Source organism: Battus philenor, unplaced genomic scaffold (assembly GCF_028537555.1).
Source record: "Battus philenor isolate CCGP_79_NKW_IND1 unplaced genomic scaffold, ilBatPhil1.0.hap1 SCAF_11, whole genome shotgun sequence".
In the NCBI taxonomy this organism is placed as follows: Eukaryota; Metazoa; Arthropoda; class Insecta; order Lepidoptera; family Papilionidae; genus Battus; species Battus philenor.
The window spans coordinates 11,086,494-11,108,574 of record NW_027181673.1 but is presented as its reverse complement, the minus strand read 5'-3'; the positions used below and the strand labels follow the sequence as shown (position 1 = coordinate 11,108,574).

General features: G+C 33.1%; 1 protein-coding gene across 1 annotated transcript; it reads right to left on the bottom strand.

Moving 5' to 3' along the window:
* Window positions 1-61: 61 nt before the first annotated feature.
* Ork1 (open rectifier K[+] channel 1) lies at window positions 62-20,799 on the bottom strand. Its single transcript, XM_068775388.1, has 6 exons — window positions 20,263-20,799; window positions 6,220-6,399; window positions 4,832-4,953; window positions 3,906-4,146; window positions 3,140-3,402; window positions 62-2,700 (listed from the first exon to the last, which is right to left on the bottom strand). Exons 1-6 carry the CDS (start codon window positions 20,405-20,407, stop codon window positions 526-528), a joined length of 3,126 nt encoding a protein of 1,041 aa, XP_068631489.1. The 5' UTR covers window positions 20,408-20,799; the 3' UTR covers window positions 62-525.
* Window positions 20,800-22,081: the final 1,282 nt, after the last annotated feature.

The following is a 22,081-nucleotide window of genomic DNA, read 5'->3' as shown; positions in this document are numbered from 1 at the left end:
TACAAATATTAATATTGTAAATAAAATTTTACAAGGCTCCATCAAGTACACAAAAACAATTTTTATCTGTATCTTATAATGACAAATAAGTAAATATTTAAGGCACTACTACACTTATTGAAAATTTGGATTTGAGATTTGACAATCAAAATGACTGTTGACATAATGTGTTTTATCACTCGATTATATTTATTTTATACACTATATTAGTGTAAAGACTAGATACAACTATGTTGAATGTTGTATATAAATAAGGCTAAATTCATCCGGAAGTACTAATTAAAACATATCACATATCATTTGCATTTTTACTTACATTTATATTCATAAATAATTAAATATAAGCTTAAAGTTGTACTTAAGTTACAACAAGCAACATAAAACTTACAGTAATCTCATTATACAACGGGGCGGTGACGCTCCGTTAAGGAATGTTAGGAGGCAATTCTTGTAATGGACGGCGTGTTACTGAATTTTATTATACATATCTACTTATTTCTAAAATTGAACTAAATAGGCACAATGCTATGTTTTTTCCTTACTATTACTATCTATAACAATATCTGTTAAACTACCGCGTCTGGAACTAGATTCTGGACTTGAGCCACTTTCCTTTCTTATTCTCGAGAAAAGTCGAGGTACTGGACCTGTCGATCGACTCAGGTCAGTAGGTGCTGGTGAATATCTTCTCACTCTTGGTTGTTGAGGTTCTTCTTGTGGTGTGTTTTCAGAATATGGAGGTGGAGGTTGATTCAACATTGTCATTCTGTTTTCACGCGCTGCTGTAGCTGTTATTTGTAATTCTGCTCCCGCAACAACTGTAGCTAAAGTAGGTGTAAACTGGGGAGCAATAGCACGAGCTGAAATTCTTCTTCGCCTCGGTCCAGTTACTTCTTCTTGTTCTGATCGAGAAGCCAGTGATGATACAGACTCATCAGGCCTCAGCGACCCACGTCTTCTACCTTGCGAGTAGTCAGATGTTCCAACAGACCCAAATGTATTGTTAGCTACTTGGGAAGCGGTTTCTATTGCAGCCAAAGCACGGAGCAAATCGGCAACGCTAGTTTGTTCTAATACCTCTACTTGTGCCGATTCAGAAAGACTAGATAAATCTACATCAGGATCAAATAAACTAGGACGACCACGTCTTGTCGTGTTTCTATAATCATCTAATTCACTAGAGATTAAACTTCTTCGACCACCTTCGGTAGCCCGTCTGTAATTTTGAATATCACCTGCAAATAAGCTACTTCTACCTTTTTTAGTTTGATTTTGATATTGCCTTATACTTGCTTCTAGATCACTGGTGCTTTCAGATGGCGAGCTATTTTTTCGATCCTTACCAAAACTGGGAAAGAGACTACTTCGGCCGTGACGTGTTTTATCCTTGTAATTAACCAATTCATCAGAACTTTCTGGTAAGGTATCATCGTCTTCTTTCTTTGATTTTCCAAATGAAGGAAATAAGCTAAGGCGACCTTTTCGTGTCCTATTCTGATATTTTTGTACTTCCTCTTCGTCCATAGTATCATCTTCATCGTTACTTGTAGGATTGCTAAAATCAAATGTAGGAAATATACTATGTCTCCCACGCTTAGTGCCTTCCTTATATCGTTTGGCATCTTCATCTTGATTACTAAAATCAAATGAAGGAAAAATGCTATGTCTACCAGATCTAGTCTTATCTTTATATTCATTAACTGCAGCAGTGTTTTCATCTTCACTGAAATCAAACGTGGGGAAGATGCTATGCCTCTTAGGTTTATATTGATATGCTCTGGCTGCTGCAAGATCTTCGTCTTCTGAAAAATCAAAACTGGGAAATATGCTGTGACGACCTCTTTTTGTTTTTTCTTTGTAAGCTTTAGTTTCTTCATCTTCTTCTCTACTGAAATCGAACATCTGAAAAATACTGTATCTGCCTCGTTTAGTTTTTTCTTTGTAAGCGTTTTCATCATATTTTTGTTCTTCTCCCAATCCATATGGTGGATAAATGGAACCTTTTGGTTTCGAAATATCTTGAACATTTTCACTAAAACTTTGAGCTAGACTCACTCTTCCTTTCATAGTGTTTTTAATGTATTCTGCAGGACTTTCGTGCGCACTGGGTTTTCTGAAAAGTCTAGAGAAGAAATTTCTTGATGTTGGATTCTTATCAGTGGTGGTTGAATTAATATTGTCAGGAAGGGATAGTTTTCCACTTCTTATGTTTGCTTCTCTTCTGTATTTTTCTGCAGTATCGCCATTAGTCCATGTAAAGTCATGATCTAATTTTGATACAGATTCCTTTCGGTAGTTTGGTACAGCCACACTTAGTGCTCTTGTTCTTTTTGGAGAACTGGATATAATGTCTGTGCCTATACTGAACAAAGGTGGTTTTTCAGTTGCTAATATATGATCGTCATCGAATATATTAATACCTCTTTCTTTCTGAGTTTCAAATCCTCCTAAAACGTTAACGACTCTCGCTAATAGCTCTGCAGGCTTTACAATAGCAGAAGCTGTGAATGTCTTTTCTTTATCAATACCTAGTAAATCAGTATCCGATTGAATACGAAGCATATCTCTAGCCGACAATGCAATATTCTCCGAGTTCGCACGTTTTCTTTTTATTATTGGTCCTCTAGGTTCTACGTCAAAAGTTAAAATAGGACAACTTGCACTTCTATGTAATTGAGGTATTGTTTCTACGTATACTGGCTGAAAAAAAAGTTGTACATTTAATTATAAAATTGACAAATATTTTTATCAACAGCAGTATTTAGCAGTAATTAACACATGGTGACGAAATGGAAATATGTCACAAGGCTCAGTGCGAAATATAATCTTTCAGAAAATGATGAGTACAACGAACGAATGAAATGTTTAACTAAAAAAAGAGAACAAAGTATCAAAAAAAGGTTTGTATGTTTAAAAATAGCTGAAAACATGCTACTACTATAAAATATAACAATTTCTTTAATTTATTGGCATGGTAATTATTTATGTTTTTTGCATTCAGTATTAATAAATAATAGAGGGAAATAGAGTCAAATTAATCTGCATAAAATATTTTGAACAACGTCATCACAGATGCTCCATTGTTTGAAATAGAGTAATTATTTTTTTCAGTGCCATTTTGGATGAAATAGATACTTACCTTTAACTTTAATAGATTCGCTTCATTTATAATCTTTCTTATATTTGCCATGTCTTTTGTAAATCCTTGAAATATCTTGCTCTGAGTTGATTTTAATTGATACGCTAATTTTTGTTCCAATCTGTGGATGCGTTCAGACCTCATTCCACTAGTAATGAAACCAAGCAACATAACAATATATCCCAGACCGAAGGTGATCCAAACTATAAGGAATATCTGGTAGGTAAAGAAAAACCCATATTTGAAGCCGTTGTTAATTGTTCCTGGAATACAGAAGAAACAAAAAATATATATTAAAAGTGTTTGGTCAATAATAAAAAAAAAACCGTTAACAATCTTTCACGAGAAAGTATTAGTTAATAGTATTTATTTGAAATTTTATTTTGCCGAGTAAATGTCCGCTTTTACCTACAACCTGACTTCTTTCTGATAATTTATCATCACCATTTCAGTCACAGAATGTCCACTTTTGGATGGAGGCCTCTTCGTAAATATTCAGTAGGACCCAGCGACCTCTGATACCATCCAGCGACTTCTGATGACGTGAACAAGGTCCTCTGTCTATCCTGTGGGTGGACATCTTATGCAACGCTTGCCAGTTCGGTCCTGCGTTTTAGGAGACGCAATTTTTCCAAAATCTAATAATTTTAAAAACCAGTTTTTTACTTTAAATTCACTTCTTCTTTCTGGCAGACATAAACGTTTTCTAGATACATTAATAATGTCAATAAAAAGGTAAAAAAAATTATATATTCTCTTCACAAACCTGCAACTAAGTCACCAAAACCAATTGTTGTGAGAGTGACAAAAGCGTAATAAACAGCAGCCACATAATCCCAGCCTTCGAATACGACAAAAATACAGGCAGGTAGAAATATGAAGAAGAGAAATCCAGGTATTAAATATAACATAATCTGCCCCAGCATGCCCAGGTTATTGAAGAAGTAGTCCAAGTTATCCGCACGTTTCTCATTTCGTTTTTTGTACTTCCGATATGTTGAAATAAGCTGAAAATTATTAAATTAAACCTTATTAATATTTACCACACCAGAAAAATTTTCGAGGTTAAATTATCATACGAATCACAGGTACTGCATGTCTAACCAAATATTACCGCGTAGAACCCTCGCTCCGCCGATGAGCAATTTTTTTTCTGTACTATTAACTTTTCAAGGTATGTTTCCTAGTAGCCTTAGTTCTAGTAGTTATAACTCAATCGGTCACGGACTTTGTTGCTTATTACTACAATAATTTCAAAAATGTATTTGTTTATTTACACCTAATTCGCGATGTCAGTAAGATATTTTTTGTCTACTAGTAGCTATTACTGGATAATAAAATTAAATATTTTTTGGTAATATTTTGGATATCTTCTTGATAGAAAAATGTATAAGTGTATGTGTGGTGATAGTTTTTTTTTATGACCACATATAAATGTATATGTAACCATAAAAAAAACTATCACCTCTTGGCCGACAAAGTAAGCAGCCTTGTTAAGGTCATTAGAAGACACTGGATGCAGGCTGCTTCCAACCGGTCTTATTGAAAATCTATGGGGAAGGCCTATGTTCAGCAGTGAACATGGCTAAAATGATGACGATGGTGATGATCTTTCCTTAAGGAAACTTGTCGTACTATTTGAAGCACGAAAGCATAATAATATTACGGTTAATAATATAGGAAACAATTTACCTGAAGTCCAAAATATTCGCCAAGGTTTGCAAGAAGAATACCGTTGATAGGTATACCAAACAGTCCATAGAATATCATTAGGATCCGCGACAAGTGCGTTGTTGGAGCCAGATTACCGTAGCCTGAAATATTATCAAAAATAGATGGCTTTAAAATAAAGTAACAGTAAATTAAAATAAGTAATTAAATCCGTTATTTTATAATATTTCCATTATTAAAAAAGTCAAAAAAAAACCTCAATTTGCAATATTCGATTGTAAGATTAATATTTGTTTCAGAAATAATATCAGTTACATATGTATTAAATAACAATTTTGTGACACAAGTGTTTTTTTGTTTCTAATCTCTTAAGGGGGCACAAGGTAGTTATAAAAAATATATATTCTATACATTGGTGTATAAAAAAGCAGCATTTTGGCATCTTTTGAAACAAAAGAAGTTGTTGTAGTTGATACAATTATATTCAAGCCCTAGAAGTAAAATAGATCGACATTGATAACAACCATTTACCCAAAATTAATAAAGTAATTTTTAAAATATTTTTTTTTCTGTCTGTGGACACTGTTTCGTTATTGGCATTCACAGATTCCGCGTGCTTGAAGCGGTAGAGCATGGAAGGCACTTAGTCTAAACCTCTGTTGCATAACTTAGCTCGAAGGCTTCCTCGGAAATTACGACTCGGGCTGTTACATCACATGTAATTTTACCAGATTGGAAGATCGCTAAGTTAAACTAGCACTAGCGCAACATGAAGTGAATAAGGGCCAGGGCCCTGAAGAACGGACATCGGTTTGGGATATAACTCAATATTTTATAATCATTTTTTTCCTCATTCTCGCTGTCGTTTCAGCCCATTAACGCTCACTGCAAGGAATAGGCCCCCCTTTAAGATATCTATAGGGGACATATCATAATCGCCACGCTTGGCAGGCGGGTTGGTGACCGCAGTGTGGTATTATGGTACGCAGTGGTCGCTGCTAGCCCTCCTCTTGGGAAATTGTTTATATGCAGAGGTGCTGCTATATAATAACACAAAGTGTGAATTATAAAGGATTGTGTTCCGGGAATCGAATCCGCGACCTACGATCGCAAGTATCAGTACTCTACCGGTCTAGTGCAACAATACTATTTTCAAGTATACATTTGTTATGTTATATTCTTTAACTTATTGTTTTTTTTAGGGATACTATATTAGTCGATCGAGTAAGAAGATTTGAGTAGATCTTTAACATTGTATGTACAAGCTAATTATGCCTGTATGGTCTAATATCAGTTGCTATTTAATTGAGTAAAAAAATAGATAGACCAGCTTCACCCTGGGCAATCTCCATCGCACCTGAATAAATAACGCTTGCATATTTGATGTGATATTAAAGAATAAATCTTACCAATAGTGCTGACGACGGTGTAAGAGAAGAAGAATGAGTGGTAGAAATCCCACTTAAACGGTGGCTCTTCATCTTCTGTTGTGTAATTGAACATAGACTTGCCGCAATAGTCCGAGAGCTTCCGAAGGATGCTATCTTGCTTCTCAGGATCATTAGGAATGTAGTTCTCGTATAGAAGATCTGAAATAATATTTTTTTATTATTAATTATTTGTTTTTAATCAGTATGTTTATTGCGTTTACTTTAAAATTATCTAATTTATATAGTTTATGTAGTTTACACTTTTATTATTGATTAAAATATGATAACAATAATGAATGGTTTTACTGATTTTGTGGCATTTATTAAATTAATACATATTATATGTTAGTTGAAGTGATTTTTTGAAAAGCTCTTAGATTGCCATTACGTTTAGAATATGAACAAACACAATAGTTTTATTATGATTTTTTTACTCCGTTATATTTTAAGAAGTAAGCATACATGGTAATTGGTAATAGGTGTATAATCTATTTCTAGTAACCATTACAATACATAATAACATAAAGTGATCACTCTTCAATATGTAACATTTATTTATTTTTATATTGTAATGTTATAGGCCACCTTTTGGCGATACAAAATATGCGAAATTATTAATTTTATTACGCAGTAATTTGAAAACTGAGTTTTGAACACTCTTTTTTTAACTATTTTTGTTATGATGTGTTTCTGAGACGATTGATTTTGGATATGGTGCCATACGTTATACCCATACCACACTACATACTATACATTAATTGAGAGCTAATGAAATATGCATTTACCATAAAAGCTTTTACATCTTTTACCAATCTTCCTGGTAACGCAGGAAATACAGCGAAATCTCACACTATATTTATGAATATCGTTAATGAGATTGTTAACGAAACTGCAAACAATCACGAAATGCACTATGTTTTGTTCTTCGTGAGAAACATATTAAACAAAGTACGTTAACAACTACGGAATCACGACAAACAGTTGTAGATATAGAGCGTTAATTAGTCAGGATTTGTTTTTTTACCCGTGTCAATTTTATGGTTGATCCAACACAAATGAAATAGATTAGGTAGAATTTTCTTTTTATTCTGTTTTGGCGTGTTGGTCTAATTTACTTTTAATAATTATGAAAAAAACATCATTGTGACGATTTTTGGACGATTGTGTGCGTAGGGGGGGAGGTTCCCCTTCTAGTTTGCGTCTATCAGCTGACATAGTGATTTACTAAAACATTCTATGTTTATATTTTTGTATTTAGAGACAATTTGCTTCAATACGATAGAGGCCTATCAATATGCTCTCAAGTCTAAAGATATTTCATCGTTGATTTATTCATTAAATTCCTTTGACACCTGATTAATGATTTCCATGCAGTTACGGATATCATTAGTGGTTTTCATGCGGTGGTTCATTCAAACACTTTTATAAAGCGTTTGAAAAGAAGGAGCGGCTAAGCATCACTGTCGATTGATTAACATGAAACGGACATAAAATCGATTTACGACATGGCGTCAATTCAATCCGCAAGTATAATGGTCGACGGTTGAAGGTCGGAGTCACTGTCAAGATTATACAACAAGGGCCTGGTATTTTTTTTAAATGATATACAATATAACTATTATCAAAGTAAAAAGAAACATATATTTAAGATAAATCGTAACACGCCCATTTCTAAAGAGCCTCTTACATAGATTTCAAATTAGACCTGTAAAAATACCTAAAGACGGAAGTCTACAACCAATGTTGACTAACATAAATGCGCTCATTGAGTAGTGGAGATGGCTATGTTCTGTTATGTTTATGGGATATGTTATGTTTATGGGATTTCTCTACGAAATCGAATTAGGTATGAGCTGATTCCAGGCCCGAGAAAGTAACCAAAGTGACAGAGGGCAGGCCACGTAGCGCGGAGGGCAGATGGGCTATAGGGCTCTAAGGTTGTAGAGTAGAGTAAGCATAAATAGAGTGCAGTGTTTACAGCAACGTAAACATCAGATAACCTTAGTAAGGTAGACAGAAACGGATGGATAAAAGCATTTACACTAAAAAATATTTTCTTAATTCAATTCAACTCACATCAAATTCTCAGGTAGTACTATGAAATTCTAAATAGCCAATTGAAATACTAGAATTAGAATATAGTTTTTTAATGAGGTAATTAATTAAATTGTAACCTAAATATATTAACTGAATCGAATACCATATGATTGTTTGATAAATACATCTAATTATCTATTTATATTCATAATGGTTGAAAGACCATTTTAAAATAAATATGTAGGCCGAACTTATAACCAGATTAAATACGATTAACTTCCGCTCACGATGTAATTTATGTGTATATGCTTTTGGTATACTACAGTTCAAGTTGCCAGATCTTCTCAAGAAAGAATCTACTGCAGATTCTTTATGATGAGCTGGCTCTACACATTGTTTTAAAACTCAAGGCATTAATGGTCTGTACCGATTGAGTAGAGACTTCAAGCAAAAATAAAAAATAAAAGAAACATTATACAGAATTTACTAACAGTGATAAATAATATTTTATGTACGGTATATGGAAGAGGACAGATCCGTACCAAATAGTGGCAATCTCACTCCCAACTGCATGCGCACAGTAAACGTAGGAAAAAAAACATACATATGTATATGTAACACACATATATATATTTATATTTGTTTATGTATTTATACATACGAACTATTTAATTTATTAAATACTCGTGGAAACTAACTTGTACAGCTAGTGTGAATATAATCAAAATATAACAATGCATACAGCGATGCAAATAGATCGTCATATCAATCATCTGTCCGGAAATAGATAAGAAATATGTTTTCAAGTTTGCTTACGCAGTTTCGTTTACACATCATTCATACAAGACAACTTCTGTTTGACCGGAAAATGCGACCATCGAAATCTATCAGGAGATTATCAACATATAGATGTACATTGTTACATCATTTACAAGTATTTGTGACAAAATGACGTACTAAATTAGTAATTTTCAGATCACGAAGTGACGCCATTGGAGGCCAGTTGTATTTGCTCAGACTATAGCAACGGCCATATATACAATTATAATGTCAATTTTCTTATTTAACTATTATCCTTTTTCCTGTACTTACCACATAAAATTGACAACTTTCAATGATTTCCGTTGATACGAAGGATATATGTTTATAATATGCATGCATTGAATACGTTTCTCTTTCCTATTTACTTAGATTTTATTGATTCTGTTTCCACGCGTCTTATACGTCACTGATTGAATTTACCAACTATTAACATATATTTATAAAGAATGTATGTAATGCTGTAACCTTTTACTGTGTTATAATAATAATATATAATGTTGTATCTTTGGAAAAACACTAAAGACTACTGACAAATTCAATGATTAAAAAAAAAATCCTAATTTTTTTAAACGTTTTTAAATATTGCTTGAATTTACTACACCATTTTACTAAAAACTAAAATGTTTTATGTCTAGTAGAGTTGTTTTTGTGTTGCGTAGGTTTATAATAAAGCATTTTCTCAATATTTTCTGTATATACAACAACATATACCCCACCATTGGTAAGTTGTAGCGATAGTGTGTGAAGACTAGATAGTCGTCAGGGCTTGGAGATTCTGAAGTGGAGGCCACAGTAAAGCAAGTGCAGTGTATGACGTCCACCCTCAAGGACCTCACATCTTTATTAAGGTTATCGGGAGACGCAGGATACGAGCCGCTTCCTACTGGTCCTACTGAATGTCTGTGCTACGGCCCAAATGATGACGGTCAAAGCGGCAAAACTTTTTACAAAATTAAAAAATAAATATAGCAAAAAATAATACACGAGCGTATTTTTAAACTCTATTTTTCGTATTGTTATAACCTATTTCCCTGCTCACTCTTTAAATAGATCTTAATTTGAACGCACAAAACATTACTAATAGTATGTACGGAGAGGAAAATCATGTATCCTACATAAATCATCATAGATTCTGGGTACGAGGCGACTGGGGAGGACAGCGGTTCGCGCGGAGTCTCTGCGGACTTTTCCTTATGTCTTCCTGATGCGACCACTTCAGAATGACAATATTTTTCTAGAAATTTCCGCATGAAATTGTAAACATTACACGCGCCGCCAGTCCTCCTTGGGTCGTTATTAATGCCAGGAAAACTTTGTGCTCAAATTTGTATAAAAATAAATTAATCAGCTATAAAATATTCTAACATCATTCTACTCTGTTAGAAACATTAATGACAATATTAATTCGCTATATATATGAAAAAGTTGACGTTTAAGTCATTTTTTCCTAAAATGTCAATAAGAAATTAAGTTCAAAACGCACTGATAATTTTGCAGTCTATTCGATGCTGTGACGAGATACGATACGTTTCCTACGTTAAATATCTCTAAAGTCAATACTTGTAGTAAAATATACCTTGTTCCAGGTGACCAAATACCAATCAGTTCCGAAAGTTATACTGAATTGCTCATTCATATCAACTACAGCAAAGCACAAAATAATAGTATAATCTATAGTGTCAACTACTGATATCTTTTACAAATGAATTGCAAACAAGCAAACAAGCGTCAGTAGTTCATTATTTAAAACGTACATGATTTCTTTGCGAAAGAAGAACCCATGATTTTACAGAGTAGTCAAACTGATGTGAACTAACTGTAATAAGTTCATATTTCTTATTATACAGATCATAAATAACGCAATTAATATTATTTACATAGAGATTACTAAGTAACTGACGTAGCTTGAAGAAGCTCGCTCGAAGTGGCAGTGGGAGGGGCATATTGACCGTGCTGTCGACGGCCTTTTGGGGCGAAAGATTTTGGAATGGCGACCAAGAGCTTGGCCTCCATTAGGTAGACCGACGCCATTAAGAAAGACGCAGGAAGTCGCTGGATGCCGGCAGCGCAGAACCGCTCATTGCGGTGATTTTTGGGACACGCCTGTGCCTTGCAGTGAGCGTCTATCGGCTGATATGAATGATTGAATGAACGAAAGAACACAAGCTAACCGGACAGATATTGATCAATTCTAACATGAAAGCGAACTGTCTAATGCATGAACTGTTGAATGGACAGAGTTTCAATAGACATTATAATTCGCGGTACGTATTAAGTTTACTTGATATTTCATAAATATTTTTTAAAAGTACATGCATATACTGACTGATACCTCTGTTTTACGACTATAAATTTGCAACGCATGAACTGTCAATCGCGCGAAGTTCAACGCGAACCGTCAAATGCTCAGTTTCAATGATTATAGTATTTTCTGGAAATCGTCAAGTTTTTTAAAAAGGAAACTTATAAAGAATATGAATTGAATCGGTAAAGTTGTTATCAAGTTATGACGTGACCAAAGGAGACGGGGATTCAATTTTATGTATGTAGATGTAGTGATAAAAGATTAACCGCATGGACTTAACAAAGTATGCTTTTCTACGGCAGACCTTCGCGAAATTTGAATATTTGATTGTCATTGGGATCCTTGACACTCAAAGCCCGCATGACAAAACGTGTAAAGAATCGTAATTAGCCGTAACAGAAATTAGGACATTTATAATTTTCACTTTTAAATAATTTAAAACTAATGATATTTGAACGCGTGCTACTCTCGCTTTAATACTCAGAGTAGACTTGTTTGCTGCAGTAGCTTGCTCATGACCGACTTATGAATTTAAGGTAATCTAGCCTTCCTAGTCCTCTCGCAATGTATCTGTGACACGCATTCGTTATGCCATAGAAATTATTAACGGATATATTATACTTTAGTATTTAGTTAAAATCAATTTGCAATGGGCGTATTTGAACAAAACATCACCATTGATGACCGTGAGCATTTAAAATATACAACAATTTTTAAATAATGTAGTATTTTACTTTATAATGTCAATTGCATGTCTGTTCAAAAGAAAATTAAAGTTGGTTACAAAAACATAGTTAAAAAACTTAAATAAAAAGTAGTAAGAATAGAAGATTTGCAATTATTAGTAACCACTTATAATTTATATCATAAATAAGGTGCTGACTTGTACATGACATGTAAGTAATAAAAAGGATCAAGCTTTTTGGCCAAATTCATTTTTCATCTTCATCATCCTTTCAGCCATTATACGTCCTCAGCTCGAGATGAACTTCCATAGATTTACTAAAGGATCGGTTAGAAGCGAAAACTTCAGGGTCTTCCGATCTCAACAAAGTCTTCTGTCCACCTTTTGGAAGCTACCATAGTTTCCATTCCAGAACCTTAAAGCCCAAGCTTCTGTCTGTTTGCGTGCTGGATGGCCTGCTCTTTGCTAGTTCAACTTGTCAAACTACTTACTTACATAGTTTTACTATTTATACATTTACGAGTCAACAAGTTAAAAAATGTAATCTGTAAGTGATATTGGGACCGACACGATATGGGCGTTAGACATCGTCTTCTTTATGTCCATTTTAAAACCCATCAGTTGAGAAACCAAAATCAAGTTTCCACCTATCGGGCTGATTAAAATAATTGTAAGATATATCAAGAATAAATATCTATTAACAATTTAAATGGATGAAATAAATTTAAACCCGGTCCGTTTAAAGATCCATCTCTAAATTATTTCTTGATGACTAACTATTAACACAATCGATACCTATTAGAGTTCAAATCGCATTGTAACTGTCACAGGAATATTAAATGCTTCATTATATTAATCATCACACTCATTTGTCTGTTACAAAGACGTTAAGAGGGCCTTATACCGCAACAGTTGTACTGTAGTCTAACAAACTTCTGCCAACAATGCCGTAAATGCTGAAACGCTAATTATTCAGCACTTAGGAAATATTGATGGAAATGTTACTTTTTACGCAAACAGTCTGTCACGTAATTGCCTGTTAAGCATCTTTTGTCTTCGATCAGTTCGAACGAACGAATGTCTCAACATTATTTCTTTAATTGTTTTGTATGACGCTTCTTTCATTGTGTCAGTGATCTCAGGAAGTGTTGGGTATCATTGACTTGGTATATAATTGTTGCTAATTTGTATTAATTACCATTTATAATTTTTTTGCACATTTGTCAAAGTTTGAAGTAAACAGTATCACTTTGATTTAAGTAACTGTGTCAATTTTCATTTCAACTGTCGGACATTAAAAATCCGTCTCGGTTTATTAATCCAAGGCAAAAGATTTACCTTTAATACACGCTAATAACTTAAGCGAATTTCTGGACAACAGATATGGAATGTAACTTTTAATAAGTTTCATCAAAACTTTCAAATTAAATTATCATAGTTCAATTATAAAATGAAATAAAATACGACCTAAATTTATTTTTCATTAGTATATAAAACAATAAAATGATAGCTTTAAGTTTTAATTTACGTTATAAAATTATGTAGCGATAAATGTTTTGGAGGAGACAACGCGTAAATAAATTGAAATATTAAATTAACAATTTTTACAAATTGCACAAATGCTTGATCTGTTTTCGAACATTTCATTATTACTTGTAATATAAATAACATTTGTTTGTATGCCTGTATTCAGAGAAGAGATAAAAATTTTAAATGGTTTAGAAGCTCGCAAAAATTTTTATGGGACACAGCCGGATTCTAGTTTACGAATCGTTTGTGCACTTTTATTAACTATTTGTAACTCGTTTCTATAATTAAATGATGTCTATAATGTTTTTAAACAACCGTTAGGTAGTTTTTGCATGACTTTCAGCCCAATATGAAGAGTACTTCCCCCTTCTTACATAATATTAATAGTGAATAAACTATAATTACATAACTATGCTTTTATAATAATTAATATGGTTCAGTGATAAGTTTCGTTGTAACTAAAATACATTTAATTAATTAAATCGCTACATAATTAAAAAACTAGCAGCAAACAATCCTTTACAAATTGGTATAATAATTAATTTATATTTTCTTTAATGGTAACTTAAAAATACGGTGTTGCCGCAAACGGCGATTTCTTCCAGACAAACATTGGATCATCATCAATATACCCGATAGACGCTCACTGCAAGGCATAGACTTCCTCGAAAGATTACTGCTATGACTGATTTGATTAATAAAGAAAAATAGAGTACGCGGTCATAAAGTGAGAGGTGTTGGAAATGCACGAATATAAATATATTATAAGTGAAATAAAATAGCTCTTTGATATCATGGTGTCTGCTACAGAGTTTCATTTAATCTTCTACACACTCTATTTGAACGAAAAATCTGTACTCAAACTATGCGCGATACATTAATTATTCGCACCCAACGAAAGGCTAAGATAGATAGAACAAAGAGATTTCTCTTGGCAGTTAAAAATGTATATTATTTTCCTTGCTAACTCAACTGGACTTTATCTTTTTACATGCATAGATTTGAGGCTTAAAACGTACTTCCGAGGTGTCATTCAGATAATAGTAAAAAAGTTCGCCAGCTTAGATAATAGCCCTCTTGAGTTTATGGCGGGCGCATCATATAGTTTTACAAACAAATGTATGATTATTGCCCTATTTTATTGATACTATAAATGTTTAAAACCTATACGATGGATGTATTAGCTTAGTCAATACTTATAGAAAATTCTGGAAAATTTCTTCCATTGTCAAATAAATAGTTTGTTGATAATTAATGGAACAAAAGAGATTAATTAATTTTAAGTGAGTCGTAGTGGTATAATCGATGGCACACCTGGGTTATGGAAGCGGTGAAAGGCGTGATTAACAAGATACACAGGTAATATTTAAGAATAGACGGGTTGATATTTGATTTGACCTTCCCTGCTCTGCCCTTTACATACCTCATGGGGCGACTAGCACTTGTAGTGATGATCCAAAAGATTATTCTTTTCTCTTTATGAAACTTACTACCTTACATTTAAACGAGATAACAGAATTTTGATCCTTTATTATTTGCATTAATGTCTATAATTAGACGTGTGCTGGTTTTTGATGGATTCACAAATCAGCTGATCCTGCTGTTTCTTCTCCTGTTCAACAGATAAATAACTATTACAAGGCATATACCTCCCCAAAAGTTCCCAACGACGACCGGTCTTGCGCAGCCCGTATTCAACTCATTTTATTGTTTACATCCATCTAATGTACTCTCAAAAATGATTCGTTCCTAATAATCTTCTTTTTTATTAATTAACATGATCTTTAATTTATCGCCTAAATGAACATAACATAACTATATTGGTATACCACAACTATAAGAAGGCAATGCTATCTAAGTTATATGCAGACCACTGTAAATTCGACAAATTCAAATTTAAAGTAAGCATGTCTGAAAATAATAATACTAAAGTTGTTACGTGAGTATGAACAATTGTATTCAGTTTTATAAATTCAATTCAGGAAAACGTGAAAACTTATTATCTTTTAATATTGACGTGTATTTGTAAAAAAGATTATTTTATTGTATGGCATTACAAAATTTATAATTAAGCGACGCAACGTCCAACATAAATCGCATTACAGGTTACGACGTACTAAGATAATATTATTTACATTATACAGAATTATCTAGATTAGATGTGTGTTAATAAACATAATTATTCCTAAGCAAATTTTTTCACTCAAATGTCACTTCGGTGTACAACATTAAAAAAAATATTTTCAATGACTAAAACAAACGTAAAGTTAATTTAATTTAAATCAAAAATTCATGAATAATACTCAAATGTATATGATGTTATTTAGATATGTATTAGGATCATACAGGCATCATTCTTCATCATCATTTCAGACATAGGACTTTTACTGGTGAACGCAGGCCTTCCCGTAATTTTCAAATAGGTTTGCGTGGAAGCGGCTCAAGCCCTACGTCTTCTGAAGTCCTTGACTAGGATATCTGTCCACCTTGCAGGTGAATATGCAGGTGGTCTCCTCCTCAGATACTTGAGGCATTAGCGGCCGTCAATACCTTTACAACTTTTTAATCCGCTGGGCTATCGACTCTCTTTTGTCTTTGGATCACCCATTCTGAATTCCTTTCGAAAGAGAAGAGAGAGTAGAGTCGGCTTAAGCTGTTACATTATTATTTAATAGATTTAGAGGCCTCTGAGTTCTTATCAAAGAGACTTTGACCTGATATTCATATCTAAGTTTATTACACAGTTGTCTTAGTTAAAAATTTATATAAATTAAACTACAACTGCCGCCCAATGTGGAGCCAAGTCGGGCTGATGATCAAGTAGAGGTACGAGGCTGACTTTCTCTTTTCGCCAATAACGATACCCACATCTGTCCCTTAATCAATAGAGTGCCGTATCTGTTTAGTTTTTTAAACACAAACCATCCTTTTTAATATTAAATATTTTTCTTTTCGTAAAAATTTTGTAAAAAAAATTTCTGTTAGGTCATAGATTCTGTAATTACAAGTTGAGTTCCTATTTACACTGTTTTGCAACTTCATTTCAAGTTTAGGTAAGTAAGAACAGTTACTGTTCAATGGAAGCAGACAATTAATGTCGATTGTTTCAAGTTTTTATCGAGCATCGTGGAAAATAGACCAAACAATAGGAGCAGGAAAGGCACGAAAGGCGGATACAGATGACAATATTAGAAGAATATAATTACTTTAACATTAAAATTTACCTAATGTTACGGAAAAAGTTACACAAACAAAATTCTTGAAGTTGTAACTTTTATATACATTCACATATATAAATATATATAAGTATGTATATACACATATATATTATATATAAAATATATATGTTTGATGTACACATATATTTACATGTATATTCAATTTATTGATAAATAAAAAGTAAACACGATGTAGTATGTTGTTGTTCCTCTTGAAGGATTTCTAAAACTTAGACAGAGAGAAGGTATAAGTCATAATCCACCAAGCGACCTCTGCCGTTCATTCATTCATGTCAGCCTTCGACTTCAAGCGACCTGGATTAGGCAGGTGGATGATGTTTACCGTTTATGAACATTAGCATATAATTCTAAGATTACCATTTGAAACCAACGACCCTTAAGTTGTAATTTATATCTTGAAGCAAATGGTGCTATCACTGGCCAATTGTATATTCTGGGCAAAACAAAAATAAATCATCGTTCTTCTTGATTTTTTTTTTATTAAACACTTTAAGACCAAAACCAAATCAAAGCCTGTTTAAGTTGATATTGCAATATCGTTTTGAAAATTCTGATTACTTTATAATTAAATTGAATATTGTTTACTGTCTCTGTAGGCTTTGTACTACAAGAAGATATAAGTCGCATGTCTGCATATCGCATTCGAATTATAAAAATAAATTAATCATCCTGTATGTAAAAGCATAAGGGTACTGGGTTATGATTTTGCAAAAAAATACTGAAAATATAAAACGATTAAAATAGTCAACAATAGCTATTATTCACAGCTAACATTATGAGACTTCATCTCTTTGTAAGCGATTTTTAAAATAATTTATTGCAAGTATCTATCATCACTATTAATCAATCAATCTTATTTGTTAGTATACAATAGGAATAAGCAATGTATCGCGAATGTTATTCAAAACACGTAAAATCTATTATTTGAAAACTAGTACTCCCACAGCAGAAGAATTTATTTTTATGTTCATACACTGCGAAATCTTGTGAACGAGATGTGATATTGTGTTTTTCATGTTACAACATACCTATACTATAATAAAATTGTAAATGTTTTACTGGTAACGAAAACTATTGAATTGATTTTGATATAGATTTCTCTGTTTAAAATTTACACCTGAAATCTTTGAGACTTTTAACCTAGAACAGTCTAAAGAAGCTAACCATGTTTGTATTGTAAATGGTTCAAACGATATACACAGCAACTTTTTATTTATTTTCGACTGTACGCGTAAGTATACAAGTATTAAATAAATTATGTTTATTTTTATTACCACCAAATGTAATAATTAATTGTGCTATTTTTTCAGAAAAAATGTAAAAAAATCATCGCGTATGAACCATTGTAATACTTAAGGTCAACAATACAGCGCCAACCGTGTAAGACAAGATTGTAAACACTCGACATTCTTTCATATCAACTTAATGAAATCCACTAATTGTTACCGAGGACTGCCACTGCGCGGTCGTATAGTTCAGTATCGATACTACATTAAGTGGATCGATAATATGAACAAACATCATTGAAGTGCATAAAGCGGAGGAAACTACATTTATTCACTTATCTGATTAGAGCTATACACATCTAACACTATAAAAATTTAAACGTTTTATAATAATATACAGTTTAGGATTTATTGTCCAACTGTGTTTTTACAGCTTGTCTTTTTCTTTTTACGTCAAAAGTAAATCTCAAATTATATTTGAACTAAACTAAAAGCTTCATAAGTTAGTATTTATAAACAAATTTGTAATAAATATCATCGTCGTCATTTTAGCCACGGAACGTCCAATGTAACACACGGGTCTCTATATAGTATTACAATGGGACTTGAAGGGTCTGTAGATTTTTAATTAATCAACCGATTTATGGTTAAGTAGTTTGTTAAAAAGGTGTAAAATGTTTATACATCATCATTATCATATTTTCAGCCGTACATGTACTGGTGCGGTTGGAAGCGGCCTGCATCCCTTTCGGATACCTGTACAAATTAGTCTGTCCACTTTGTACATGGATGACGTCGTATGCTAGGTCTATAGAGCAGGCATCAATTTTGCGCGCTTTATGGCCTGTCCCCTACCCCTACAGCTTTCCAATTTCCTTGGATATATTGGTTACTTTCATTCGTTTACGGATCTCGTCATCCTTAATATCTTCCTGATTCGATCTCATAGAGAAATCCCCATCATAGCTCCCTCCATGACGCGACTCTGGGCTTACCAATATGGCCTGAAGTAATATACCATGTTTTACTATCATGATGACTTATTAATATGAGACAACCATTATATTTTTTGGTGCTAAGGCAAAAATATAATGATTGTACTGTAGGATGGACTTCCGCAATATAACGCCTGTTTCCATTAAAGATTGTACTATACTTAGTTGTATAATGGTTGCCCAAAAATAAGGAATATCTTAACAGGTCAGGTTAGCATGATTCTGTAAGTATCTAAGCAAAACTTTTTTAGATAATTTTGTAAACTAACAACAAGAACCATCATAATATGTGTGACAATATTGTAAAATTTCCATAGGTGTTTTCGACCGCAATCAGTGTTCATATTTGTATTTAATATTAGTTCAGAACAATTAATGTCAAATGCATAGTTTGTAGTGATTTCAAAAGACATTATATTATATTTCTGGTGAATTTGTGTTTCCTATTAGTTAACGAAATTAAAAGAACTTCAAAAGTTAGTGTCACTCCCTGTCCAAATGTTACACCCGAGGGCTTAAATGTTACCATTATAATACCTTAAGCATCAGCAATGCGTTTGCGCTAATCACCTTGGGAAATTAAATGTCTGACTAATCCAATAATTATATTGGCTATGACAATTTTTATACCAAAACAAAATACTGCTTACGCTTTACGTGATGTTATAAATAGACAACCAAATTAATTGACAATCAATTTTTAATTACTATTTACAAATATCGTAAAGAGTAAATCGATATATTTATTTCACATTCAAGTATTTTAATAAGTCTAGCGTATATTCACCATGTATAGTCAGTCATCTTAACAAATCGTAGAAACAATAATTTATTAATTTAGTTGTGATCGACATTCATTTTACTTGTTAACTTCCGCAACCGTTTTAGCCGATAAACATACATATCCCGACTAGATTTATCACCACCAGTTAAACTATAAATTCATCGGTTATCCTTTTTAATAAAATATTATTTAATACTTTTTAATTAATCGAAGATTAGAAAGTTAATAACATTACAATGTTTATACTTAATTGTTGCTAGAAGGTTTTATGTTTAAAAGGAACAAAGAGCAATTAGCCAGTACCGTAGTTTAAAAAGGATATAATTTCTAATGCGGCGATTGACAGCTAAGGCCGTTTACGTGTAGGAACGATAAATAAACAAATGGCAATGGACTCACTTTGGATTTCAAGTCTTTCCAGTTTTTCTTCGGCCCTCTGCGCCACCTCAACAGGACTCTCGATGTGGTAGAATATACTCGCACCAACAAGGAGGTACACTATGTGTAAGGCCAACATACACGCCAATTGTTTTTTGGACATCATTTTGATTTCGTTTTTATTTAACTTTCGTCTTTATTATTTACTATCACAGTGCAGCGTTCACAATAATAAATATCCACAAATATTTCATTTGAATCACATAAAAATCCAAATTATTCTGTTCATTGGCAAAACTAATTGCAGCATCAGGAATCTCAATACTTTCAAAGTCTCCGTAAAACGGTTCAAGCACCCTTCGTTTCGCGGATTGTTTTCGATCATCGTCGTAGATTATGCATTGACTTATTGCAACACTATGGCACATTGACTTCGAGTTTAAATCTGCTTAAATGTAAATGCATCGTCCAATGAGATATTTAAATAAAAAAGTAACTGTCACTTTGCTCGAGTTCACGTTCGACTCGAGCGCTCGATGCGTTTGAATGATTTCCAGAGGCGCGCGCGCGCAAATCGTGGTCCGCCCGCGTATACGTCCTTTTTTTATATAGCAAGCTCTAAATGTTTGACGACGACGTCTCGCATTAACTCGTCGTAAAGGATAATGTGTAAGGCTATCGCTGTATATATTTATATGTAGAGATATAATGATAATGCTAACGCGTTCAAGCGAAAGATTTCCGTTTATGGCCACGGATTAAAGCGGATTCTGCGCTTGATACCGCTTGTCTACGAGACGGTGTTACATCATTGTATAGTTAATTTTACCGAAATTTCTTAGTTCTTTAATGGAAATTAACGAAGAAAGAATTATAAATCAAACTATAAACCATAACAGCATAACAACAATAGCTTGAATTATTGGTCATGATATTAGTATAAGCTATAAATTTATAAGAAGATAATCAATCCAGACCTTCAGCAGGAACGGATGGCGTGAAAGAATTCAAACAGATATAGAAGGCTTCGAAGAGAAAAGTTAGATCCCTCTGCTTTATAATCATGTACTCCAAAAGATAATTACAACGCTGCTCAATAAGCTGACAATATTAATTTCTTAGCAATTATATTTGATTACTCACTATGCTTCAAACATTATCGAAATCACAATCATTTAGAGAGATGGTAAATATGGTATTTTTATTTGAGTTTTAATGAACAATCATCATAGAAAGTGACGATTAATCATTCTCTATCAACAACGAGTAAACGTCTTTCTAGAAAACTTAAAACGTATGGAGAAAATAACTTATGTAATAAAAAATAATTAAACAAATGAAAACCATATTTATAAATCATATTTTCACCTATGTACTGACTGATCTGATGTTGCCTCTGGGACCATAAGTCTCAGACGCTTAAAATTTGCTAAGAATATTCCTATCGCCTACTCTTCTACTAAAAAAAATCCAAAGGATTTTCCAACTAGTTCCTGTCTTATCGTGAGGAGCCAGACACATTAGAGTGGAGTGACGAGAACTCAGTATATTCAATTATTGGCTAATGAAGGTTATTGTAGAGCGAAGGTATATTCGAGGAAGTAGAGTATTGTTGACAAGCTTGCATCGTAGACGCGGTAATCGGGGTCTGTGGGAAAATTAATTTTTAAAAATACGAATAATGGTTAAGGGCGAACGGGAAAAGACTTATTACTTAGAAATGTGTTAAGAAGAAAAACTTGTGAGTTTTGTTACCTTAAGACCTCTCTTGGGACATAACCCTCTGAGTGGCGGACGAGGGTGTCCGTTATCTATTGTCAGTCTTGTGAGATCCAGTGAA